This window comes from Panthera onca, chromosome D3 (assembly GCF_046562875.1).
Source record: "Panthera onca isolate mPanOnc1 chromosome D3, mPanOnc1 haplotype 2, whole genome shotgun sequence".
Taxonomy (NCBI): Eukaryota; Metazoa; Chordata; class Mammalia; order Carnivora; family Felidae; genus Panthera; species Panthera onca.
Window position 1 is genome coordinate 57,110,251 of NC_138350.1, and position 12,380 is coordinate 57,122,630.

The 12,380-nt window shown below is 41.4% G+C and overlaps 1 protein-coding gene across 7 annotated transcripts in view; it reads right to left on the reverse strand.

The window, feature by feature from the left end:
* The window catches only part of TPGS2 (tubulin polyglutamylase complex subunit 2), a 66,792-nt gene that overhangs the window by 15,127 nt on the left and 39,285 nt on the right, over positions 1-12,380 (reverse strand). For 6 of the 7 annotated variants that reach the window (XM_060613653.3, XM_060613655.3, XM_060613656.3 and 3 more), the window contains 2 exons: positions 4,565-4,652; positions 2,367-2,495 (listed from right to left, as the gene is read on the reverse strand). In XM_060613653.3, coding sequence (XP_060469636.3) covers positions 2,367-2,495; positions 4,565-4,652 — 217 coding nt within the window. The remainder of the gene's footprint in view (positions 1-2,366; positions 2,496-4,564; positions 4,653-12,380) is intronic. The other variant, XM_060613654.3, reaches the window with a different exon arrangement.

Below are 12,380 nucleotides of genomic sequence, written 5' to 3' on the forward strand. Positions count from 1 at the left end.
GCCACTGCTTCTCTGCCAAGTGTGCATGGGCAGGGCACTCAGCCTTAACAAGGCACCCCTCAGCATTCTGCAGGGCCTGCTGCAGCTGCTGTCATAGTCGCTGCTGCAGAGACAGAGGCCCTGCAAAATGCAGGGATGGGGAGATACAGTGCTGGTGAGGTTTGCACCGGTTTTGATGTTATTATTGTAATTGTTATGAAACACACCTGCATAAGGCAGCAAACGATTAACGTATGTGTTCTGACTGTACCACTGGCTATTATTCCCCCATCTCTCTTCCTCTCCTCAGGCTTCTCTGTTCCGTGAGACACAACAATAATGAAATTAGACCAATCAGTAACCCTACAGTGAATGGCCTTTGGAGGTTCAAGTGAAAGGAAGAGTCGCATGACTCTCACTTTAAATCAAATGCTAGAAATGATTAAGCTTTGTGAGGAAGGCATGTTGAAAGCCAAGACAGGCCGAATGCTAGGCTTCTTGTGCCAAAGAGCCCAGTCTTAAGTGCGAAGGAAATTAAAAGTGCTACTCTGGTGAACACCTGAATGATAAGGAAGTAAAAAAGCCTTATTGCTGATACAGAGAAAGTTTTAGTGATCTAGATAGAAGATCAAACCAGCCATCACATTCTCTTAAGGCAAAGTCTAATCCAGATCAAGACGTTAACTCTCTTTAATTCTATGGCTGACAGGTGAGGAAGCTGCAGAAGAAAAGTCTGAAGCTAGCAGAGGTTAGTTCATGAGGTCTGAGGAAAGAAGCTGTCTCTATAACATAAAAGTGCAAGGCAAAATAGCAAGTTATCCAGAAGATCTAGCTAAGATAATTAATGAAGGTGGTGGCTAAATAGCAGGTTTTCAATGTAGACCAAACATCCTTCTATTAGAAGAAGACACCACCTAGGACCTTCAAAGCCTCAAAGGACAGGCTTACTCTCTTTGAAAGGACTACTGTGGCTGGTGACTTGGTGGAAGCCAATGCTCACTGACCATTCTGAAAATCCTAGGGCCCTTAAGAATTATGCTAAATCATCTCTGCTTTGCTGTAAAAATAGAACAACAAAGCTTGGATGACAGTACATCTGCTAACAATATGGTTTATTGAATATTTTAACCCCATTGTTGAGACCAACTGTTCAGAAGAAAAGATTACTCTCAAAATATCACTGTTTATGGACAATGCACTTGGTCCATCTGATGGAGATGTACCATGAGATTAATGTTCTCATGCTTGCTAACACAACATCCATACTGCAACGCATGGATCAAGAAGTCATTTCAAGTTTTAATATTTAAGAAACTGAAACAGTCTGGAACTGTGCACCCGTGGGATCTCCTAGGATGCCTATGCTAGTGTCCAACTGCCAATGCAGTTGTTGCAGAAAGCCTTGCATCGGTTTTCTAGTGAGAGAATGGCCTTAAATGCACCCAAGGCCTTGGCACTGGAGACACTAGTTACCTGCTCAATATTCATTCTCCCTCTCTTTCTTAAACTCCAATTCTGTTTGAGGAGACAATGCTGAACAGGTAAACATACTCACTTCCTCAGATTCCCTTGCAACTATGGATAACATTTTGACTCTCTTCTAGCCAGTGGCTTCAAGAGATTCTGAGAAAACTACTGTTTTCCTGATAAAACGGGAGAGATTCTGCCAAAAGACAGTTTTAGTTGTTGCTTTGCTTTTTACTCTTTTTTTTCCTCTCTGGAACATAGACTGGAAGCTAGGAAGTAGAGCCCACATTCCCCAATGAAGAGGATGAAAGCCATATCCAAAGGTGAATGGAAGAAGCCAGAGGGAGACTTTATCATTGACTTTCTCAAACAGCTGCACCAGCCTAGTTCCAGATTTCTTGTTATGAAAAAAATAAACTCCTATTTAGTTTAGATGTTGTAAGGGGTCTCTGATACATGCAGCCAAATCGATTCTGACAAAGTTCTCACTTATGCCCAGTTGCTCCTAGCTTTTAGCAGCAATTTAAATCAGGAATGGCAAAGAGCCTGGGGAGGAAGGGAGCTGCATTTAGATTCCATGTTCCCTGAAAGCTCCTGACACAGAAATGTTGAGTGAAGTTGATCTTTAACATTCATTCATTTACTAGGCATACATTAAGTGCCAACTCTGTGCTAGTCACTGAAGCGAGTGCTGGAAACAAAATAAAAATCTCAACCCTGGCATTTCTTCATGAAAATTTCCTTTGTTGATACAGGCTGTTTTCTTACCTCACTCCCATGGTCCTAAGAAGTCACACAGGGGAAAGGTTTTGGTTTGGGGAGAGTACTATAATGCCACAGCGTCTTCCTACCGTTTTCAACATTATAGAAGGAAACAAACAGGTTAATTTCTAACTCAGAGCAGAGGTTCCTTCAGGTACCTTCAAGTGCATCATCCTCCAGGTCTGTCAGAGTTGGTGCATTAGGGAGTGAATACACAGAAGACTGGTTAAGTTGAGTCAGTTTTGAGATGCTGTTAATAACCATACTGCCCAGTGGAATGGTGTGCTCTAGGGAAACATTAGCAAAGAGAAAAAGCCTTGTTACTGTATCATCATAAGGACTTCTGCTTGAGTAATTTAAGCCCAACTGTTGTTTGATTCCAGGGCTGAGCAATCTGATGGAAAGGAAGGAAGAGGATCAGTGGACTATATGCCCCAGAGCAACAACCTTTCATGCAAAAAAAAAAAAAGGGCAACGAATCATGGGTGAAGAGACCCCCGCTCCACACATTGGAACAGAGTATTAAAGGAATTTACAAAGGGGACGCTCAAAAAGAACTCGGAAATCTGGGCTAGGGACCCTGTTTGAAGAGCAAAGGACCTAAAAAGGTTTTTGCTCTCTCTTTCCCTTGCATGAAGGGTTACTTCTCTTCTAAGCTTTCCACAATGGAAGATAACTCTTTATGTGTCATTTTTCCTTACTCATTGCAGAGAACTTGGTGGCATTCTTGCCTGATTCTAGTCTTCTGTGATTAGGCTATAAATAAGAAACAGGCAAACACATATCTTCCTTAACAATTATACAGAATCCTCGTCATATAGGATACTAGACACTGGATGGCACACGAATACCTAGAAATCTGACTGCTGAAAAAACTGAAGGCAGTAAAACAGCTGGTATACAGACCACGGAAAGTCCAAGCAGGACAGACCAAGAGGTAAACCTCAGAAGCTGCCTCTGCTGTCTTCTCTGTTGTTGACTTTAGCTCTCCAGGAAAGGACGGGAATGGGGACAGAACTGGGGATTGCATAAAACGACTAGGATTAGGAGAATTAAATTAGATATTAGAATAATTAACAGGGACTTGTTCATGAAAACTTCATGAAACTTTTCTCTGAGGGCACTTGTGAAGGGGCTAGTCTGTCTTCATGATGTGGGCAAGGGAAAATCTGTCCGTCGGTCTAGTCTCTGTCCATTCTCTCTCTTACTCCAGACTGCAAAGGCCATGGCCATGCTACAAAGAAGGGCTCTGATGCTGGTGACAAGAATGGTTTCAGGCCAATGGAGGAAATAATTCGAAGCTAAAAGTTCATGTTAACTGCTCAATAATAAGCTATAAAAAGTGCCTCTGGTCAGGTGAGAGAGAGGGGACTTTGAGAATCACCAAAAGGAACTCAGGAGGTGGAGGAAACGAAGGAGAGAATTCAGGTCTGCAGATCCGCTGTGCAATAAAAATTCTGCATTCTTAGTGACAGCACGGGGAGGTGCAGGATGCTTCCTGAGGATGAAAGTAGATATGGGGAGGTGGTTGGAGTCCAGAGGCAATAAAGGCCTCTTCTGGCCAGGAAAGTCTGTGGAAGGAATGGCTAGAACGGGGTTTCCTGGCTTATGAAATTTTATAGGAGTCGTCACTTAATGTGCGTCATCGCCTTTCATGTGTACGTAGTATCTGTACTACTAAGTTATGAGTTCCTACATCTACAACACGAATGTCTGTCCTAGACACATTTAATACTTAGGATGACAACTAGAGAAGTAAGGTGGTTGGTAACTTATGCTGGGGAGATGTGGAGAGAAGTTTAAGATCTGGTGTGAGGGACATAGCTCTTGAGATCATTGCCAATCTGGGAATGAAGGAAATTGCCCCTCTTATTTCATCTTTTTTTTTTTTTTTTTTTGAGAGGGAAGAAGGAGGGAGAGAATCTTAAGTAACGTGCTGAGATCATTACCTGAGCTGAGATTTGAAGTTGGACATTTAACCGACTGAGCCACCCATGTGCCCCAGGGAGTTGCCCATCTTAGGACCATCAGTGGCTGTTCCTTCCCTCACTCTGGAGGAGACTGCTCTGAGGTGCAGCCTTCAGAGACCTTAAGTTTGAAGTAGTACAAGAATTTTGTGTAGTGATTAATGTTTTTCACCTGCTCGTACCAAAAGGAAGCCTCTAGATTGAGTTTCCAGTTAAGTACCAGCTAGACTCTGGCATAGTGGGTGGTGGGTGAAACGATGATATGTATTGGCTTTGGGAGAGAATCCTAGATTCTGGACATCACACTTACAGAGAACTCCCGAAAACTATCGAGATACCCAATCTCTCAGCCAGGGAAATGTTACCCTATAGCAAGAAGGTTGTCTCACCATCCAGCTTTACACTCCATGTCATGTGGAAGCCGTTGGTCATCAGGTAAAAATTCTTCACATCCTCAGGTAGCATGCAGTTATTTTTCTAGAATCACAAAGCAGCTGAGTGTTAGGGCAGAAAAAAGGCACAAGGCTATGCCCCAAAGCAAATGGGGATACTACTTACCATGTTTCAGATACCCCAAATAGGAAGATTCTGATAATTATCTACAAACTCGATTACTGAGTTCAAGATGGCAACACCAGAGGCCCTGAACTCACCTTCTCCCACAGACACACCAAACCCACAGCTACTTATTGAACAACTTCCTCTGAAAGAAAATCAAAAATTGACTTAGCAACTCCTACACACTGGGTGAATGAGAAAAACCCCACATGGAAATGCGTAAGAGGCTGAGACACAATTCACCATAAACCCCATCACTGGTGCAGCAACACACAATCAGGAGAGAACCCCATCTTCCCTCTAAAGAGTGACAGGTTTGAACTCCGTATCTGGCACACCAACTTTTAAGGTCTGCATGTGAGAGGTGAACTCCCCAACATCTAGCTTTGTAAGCCAAAGGGCTTGCTCCACAAGACCCACAAGGCTACAGAAACTGAGAAATAGTTGTCCAAGGGCTCATGCATGCGGGTTTACCAACCCAGGGCCTAGCGCAGAGGCAGTTGACTGAAAAGTACCCAGACTTCCAGTCTTTCTGTGTAAGAGGCTTATTTGCTTATCTGACAGCATCAGCCTGAGTGGCAGTTACCTAATTTAGCACACATCTAGGGGCTGACAAAAATACTCTCTAGAGAATGGGGTGGCTGGCTGTCACCATCTTCATGTTCTCTGCCTTGCTCCAGGTCAGTAGTATCTCCCAGAAAGAGCTTATGCATCCAACTGATGCAGTGGCTTTTGCACTGACTGCCCAAGGGACACATCCCTTGATTACTGGGCTCTGGTGGCCAAGGGGGTTAGGTTTCCAGGTCTCACAGGACCGCAACAAAGAAACCGTTCTGAATCGGCTATCCCACCATGGTACAGTATAGAGGCAGCACACTGAAAAGCCCAGTCTTTCCATGAAAGACGCCGATTTGTCGATCTCCAAAAACCGTGGCCTAAGGGTCTCTCCTCTGCACAGACTTGGGAGGCCAGCGGGCACCATGTTCGCATGCACTACCCCTCTGCCATGCTCCAGGTCACCAGTGTCTCTGTGAAAGCACCTATGTCTATGTATGGCACCCCAGCTATTTTGGCTGTTGCCCAAAGGACACAGTACTCAATAGCCTGGCTCTGGTAGCCAGCAGGGCTTGTGCTAATGGGTTCAATGGGATGGTAAGCAAACAGTTTATGACTGGCTATCCACCCGGGGCGCAGTGTAGAGGGAAAAGAGAAAAACAGCCAGTTTATACTCTTTCCCTGAAGGATGTATACAGTTGACCCTTAACACAGGTTTCAAATGTGCAGGTCCACGTATATAGACTCTTTTCCCCGATACAGTACTGTAAATGTATTTTCTAATTTCTTAAATAAGATTTTTTTTTCTTTAGCTTTATTGTAGGAATACAGTGTATAATACATAAAACACAAAAATATATGTTAATTGACTGTATGTTTTCAGTAAGGCTTCTTCTCAACAGTTTTGGGGAGTCAAGTTATATGTAGATTTTCCACTTTGCAGACGGGTTGGTACTCTTAACCCCTTCATTGTTCAAGGGTCAACTGTATTTACATACTTTAAAAGTTGCTGCCTGAGGGCCCGGCTTCCAATCAGCTTTATCTAGGTGTTGAGAGAGATCCTCCCCTTTGGAACACTACAAGTCTGGGCAAACCCTGAACCACTGGGAGTTATTAAGGACAAAGAAGCCTGCCTACACAATCACATCAGGTTTGGGAGACAACAAAGAACAAGGGCACAGTAGAACAACAAAGTTCATCTCCTACATTAGACCTTGCCTTTAAGACTGGAAGAGGTGGCTGTTTTACCTAATCACAGAAACCAAGGAAGAAAAAAAGAAGAGAGGAATAATACATTCCAAACAAAAGAACATAAGACCTCAGAAAGACCATAATGAAATGGAGATAAGCAATTTACCTAACAGTTCAAAATAACACTCATAAATATGTTCACTTTGAGCTCAAAAGAGGAATGCATGAACAAAGTGAAAATTTCAACAGAGTTGTACAATATAAAAGTAACACATGATGGGGCGCCTGGGTGGCTCAGTCGGTTAAGCATCCGACTTCGGCTCGGGTCATGATCTCACAGTTCATGGGTTCGAGCCCCACTTTGGGCTCTGTGTTGACAGCTCAGAGCTTGGAACCTGTTTCAGATTCTGTGTCTTCCTCTCTCTCTGCCCCTCCCCCACTCGCGCTCTGTCTCCCTCTGTCTCAAAAATAAACATTAAAAAAAAAATTAGAAAAAAAAAGTAACACATGAAAGTCACAGAGCTGAGGAATACAATGACTGAACCAAAAAATACACTAGTGAGGTTCCACGCCAGACTAAGTGAAGTGCAAGAAGGGACAGTGAGCTCAAAGACAGAGTAGTGGAACTCATTTAATCAGAGCAGCAAAAGGTGGGGGGGTGGGGGGGGAGAAAGAAAGAAAGAAAAAAAAAACATTTAAAAGAGTGAAGATACCTTAAAGGACTTATGAAAGAACACAGAGCAGACTAGTATTAGACAAAAGGGTCCTGGAAGGAGGAGAGAGAGAATGCGGAAGAAAAATTACTTGAAGAAATAATGGCTGAAAACTTCTCCAACCTGGAGAAGGAAACAGACATCATAAATCCAGGAAGTGCAGAGTTCCAAATAAGTTGAATCCAGAGCCCCACCCCAAGACAAATAATTGTCTAAGGAAAAGCAGCATCTTAAAGGTAGCAAGAGAAGGGGCACCTGGGTAGCTCAGTTGGTTAAGCTTCTGACTTTAGCTCAGGTCATGATCTCATCATGGTTCATGGTTTGAGCCCTGTGTTGGGCTCTCTGCTATGAGCACAGAGCCTGCTTCAGATCTTCTGTCCCCCTCTTTCTCTGCCCCTCCCTTGCTGGGGCAAAAAAAAAAAAAAAAAAGGCACCAAGAGAAAAATAAGTTTTTAACATACAAGGGAACCCTACAAAAGACTATGAGATTTTCTCAGCAAAAACTTTGCAGGCCAGAATGGAATGGCACAATACATTCTAAGTGCTGAAAGAAAGAAACTGCCTACCATGAATACTCTATCCAGCAAAACTATTCTTCAGAATTTAAGTAGAGATAAAAAATTTTCCAGACTAGCAAAAGCTATAGGCATTCACCACCACTACACTGGCCTTACAAGAAACGTTAAAGAGATGAGGTGCCTGGGTGGCTCAATCAGTTGAGCGTCCGACTTCAGCTCAGGTCACGATCGCACAGTTTGTGAGTTCAAGCCCCGTTGTCGGGTTCTTTGCTGACAGCTTGGAGTCTAGAGCCTGTTTCAGATTCTGTGTCTCCCTCTCTCTCTGCCCCTCTCCCACTCATGCTGTGTCTCTCTCTCAAAAATAAATAAACATTAAAAAAAAAAAAGAAATTTTAAAGAGACATCCTTAAGTGGAAAAGCCACAATGAGAAGTATGAAAGAAAAAAAAATCTCACTGGTATCAGCAACCATATACTGAAGATAGTACATCAACTACTTATAAAGCTAGTATGAAGGTTAAAAAGCAACAGTAGTAAAAGCAACTATATCTACAATAACTAAAGGATAAACAAAATATTGTGAAATATGACATAAAAAATATACAACGTGGGGGGGATTGTAAAGATGCCATGCTTGTAGAATGTGTTTGAATTTAAGTAACCATCAACTTAAAACAGACTGCTAGATACAGAGGGTATTAAACAGGAGCCTCACGATAACCACAAACTAAAAACCTTTGATATATAAAAAATAAAGAGATAGAAATCCAAACATAATACTGAAGAAAATCATCATATCACAAGAACAGGAAAGGAACAAAATAGAATTATAAAACAATCAGAAAAGTGTGGCAATAAGTAAATACCTATCAACAATTACTGTAGAGGAACTTGGGAAGATAGTGGAGTAGGAGGACCCTGAGCTCACCCTTCCCACGTTTACAACTAGGTATCATCCACATGTAGGTCATTAAACTAGAGAGCAATTCAAAGGCTGGCAGAACAAACTCCAAAACAAAAAAAGCTGCATCTAAAGGTTAGGAAGGTGAGATAGGCAAGGGATGTTGACCTCAAGGGAGAGGGAGCCGTGGGCCCTTGTACCAGGGAGCTCATTCGGGAAGACAAATCCTCTTAACATTTATTTGTCTTTGAAAACCAGAGAGGCTGAATTGTGTGTTTGTATAACCAGCAGGACTTGGACCCTGGAGCTTTAGAAATCAGCTGACTCAGCATTGGGGGAGTGGAGACACAAAGGCAAGTGACAGCTGGGTTCCTGCCCTTAAAGACACAGCAGCCAGCACAGAGAGGCAATATAAAGACAGCAGTTTATGCAACACCAGGGGAAAATGGGAGACATATCTGTTCATAGGAATTTCAGAGTGCGTTGGGGGACTTCTCTGAAAACGAGGGAACTGGCAGGTGCCATTTTTCTCCCCCCTTCCCCAGCATAAACACAGGGCCATCTGTGGGAGGCAGGGCTGCACAGACACTAGCTACACACAAGCTACCTAACCTGCAAGCAGTGCACCATGCCAATGAGTTCTCCTGAGGACTTGCCCACTCTAAGCCTGCTACCCTTGGCCCTGTGCTCAGGGCAAAGTTTGTAAAACTTGTGCATGCCCCACCAAGCTGCTGGGTTCACAGCTGCCACCATACACCCCACCCAGTTCTGCACACCCCCAGCTGTTGTCACTCACCAGGTGAGTGTCACTCACCAGGCTGCACCCAGCCATCCTCAGGCACTGCGCCCAGCTTCAGGCCCCATGCTGACCAGGCATGCAGGTCCTAGCTGCCACAGTGCTTGTACAAATCTGGCGTAAAACTAGTGGCCCAGCGCAAACTTTGGTAACACCACAGTGACCCCAGCACAGCCCACAACAGGCAGAGAGTCAGTGTAGATGACTGTACTATAAGGAAAAGTGATGAAGACACAACAGCAGGAGATAAGCAACACACATAAGAAGCTCTCTTGAAGTGCCAAGATCAGATGAACAGCACACAGAACACTGCAGGACACTCCAGGACCTCTTCTTCATAAAGTCACTACTTTCAAAAGCAGAAGACATAGCTGACCTTCTTAATACACAGAAACAGACACAGAAAAGCAGATAAAATGAGGAGAAAGAGAAATGTAATCCAAATGAAAGAACAACACAAGACCATGGCCAGAGATCTAAGTGAAATAGATAAGTATCATTCTGTGATATAGTGAAATAGATATAAGTATCAGAGAATTTAAAGCAATGATCATAAGGATTCTCACTGGACTTGGGAAAAGAGTGGAGGATATAAGCGAGACCCTTAACACAGAGATAAGGAACAACATTGCAGAGATAAAGGGCTCGATAAACAAAATGAGAAATATACTTGACAAATGAACAGCAGGCTGGAAGAAGCAGAGAAATAAATTAATGACTGAGGACACAGAGTAATGAAAAGTAACCTGAACAAATGAGAAAAAAACGCAAAACAAGAACAGAGAGCTCTGTGACTCAATCACAAGTAATAACATTAGTATTACAGGAGTCCTTGAAGAAGACAGAGAAAAAGGGGAAGAGAATTTTTTTGAAGAAATAACATCTAAAAACTTCCCTAATCTGGGGAAGGAAACAAATATCCAGATCCAGGAGGCAGAGAAAACCCACATCAAGATCAACAAAAACAGTTACCCAACAAGACATAATTAAATTAGCAAAATATAGTGATAAAGAAAAAAAAAAGCGTATTAGTCCACAAAAGACAGTTAACATATAAGGGAAAACACATAAGTCTAGGAGGGAAGTTTTCAGCAGAAACTTTCTAAGAAGGAAAGGACTGGCATTGGAAGTGCTGAATAGGAAAAATCTGCAGCCAAGAATAGTCGGTCCAGTGAGGCTATTATTCAGAATAGAAGCATAGTTTCCCAGACAAATAAAAACTAAAGGAGTTCATGACCACCAAACCAGCCCTGCAAGAAATATTAAAGGGGACTCTTTGAGTGGAAAGGAGAGACCAAAGTGACAGTATAAAGGTAGAAAACACAGCAGTAAAAATGAATATTGCTATAAAAAAAATCATTCAAGGAATTCACAAGATAAAAGGATGTAAAATACAATGACACATACCTAAAACATGGGGAGGAGAAGAGTAAAGAATGGGTTCAAACGTAAACAACCATCAACTTAATATACACTGGTATATGCAGAAGAGGTTACATATAAACCTAATGGTAACCCTGTATCAAAGCACAAAGACAAAGAATGCAAAGCACAAAGAGAAAGATATCCAAATATATCAGTAAAGAAAATGAACAAAACACAAAAGAAAGACAAGGATCAGGAAAATCTTCAGAAACCACAAAACAAGTAAGGGGATAATCCAATAAGAAGCTAAAACAGTTGCAAATATGCATCCACTACTGGAACACACAGTTAAGAACAAACATAAAGGAACAAATCAATAATAATACAACAATTGTAGAGGATTTTAACACCCTACTTACATCAATGGACAGATCATCTAAACAGAAAATCAACAAGGAAACAATGGCTTTGAATGACACTCTAGAACAGATGGATTCAGCACATATAGTCAGAACATTCCATCACAAAACAGCAGAAAACACATACTTTTCAAATGCACATGGATCATTCTCCAGAATAGATCACATATTAGTCCACAAAACGACCTCAACAAATTCAAGAAGATCGAAATCATACGATGCATATTTTCTGACCACAACGCTATGAATACAGAGGTCAATCACAAAAAAAAAAAAAAAAGAAAGACCACAGATATATGTAGGTTAAAAACATGCTACTAAACAACGATGGGTCAACAAAGAAATCAAGAAGAAATGAAAAAATACATGGAAATAAATGAAAATGAAACCACAACAGTCCAAAACCCCTGGATGCAGCAAAAGCAATTCCAAGAGGGAAGTTTATAGCAATACAGGTCTACCTCATGAGGCAAGAAAAATCCCAAATAAACACCCTAACCCTACACCTAAAGGAACTAGAAAAAGAACAAACAAAACCTAAAACCAGCAGAAGGAAGGAAATAATAAAGACTAGAGAAGAAATAAATGATATAGAAATTAAAAATAACAATAGAACAAAGAAACCAGGAGCTGTTTCTTTGAAAAAAATCAATATAATTGACAAACCCATCAAAAAAGAAAGACTCAAATAAATAAAATCACAAATGAGAGAAGAGAAATTAACAACCCAATCATAATAGAATATTATGAAAAAGTATATGCCAACAAACTGGACAACCCAGAAGAAATGGATAATCTTCTAGAAACACATAAACTATCAAAACTAACATGGGAAGGAACAGAAAATTTAAACAGACCAATAACTAGCAAAGCAATTGAATCGGTAATCAAAAAAATTTCCAATAATCAAAAGTCCAGGACCAGAGGGCTTCACAGTGAATTCTACCAAACATTTAAAACATTTAAAGAACAGTTAATACCTATTCTATTCAAACCATACCAAAAAACAGAAAAGAAAGAAAACTTCCAAATTCATTCTCAAAGCCAACATTACCCTCATATCAAAACCAAATAAAGACATCACTAAAAAAAAGAACTACAGGCCAACATCCCTGACGAACATAGATGCAAAAATCCTCAATAAAATACTAGCAAACCAAATCCAACAAAATATTAAAAAAAAAAAAGTG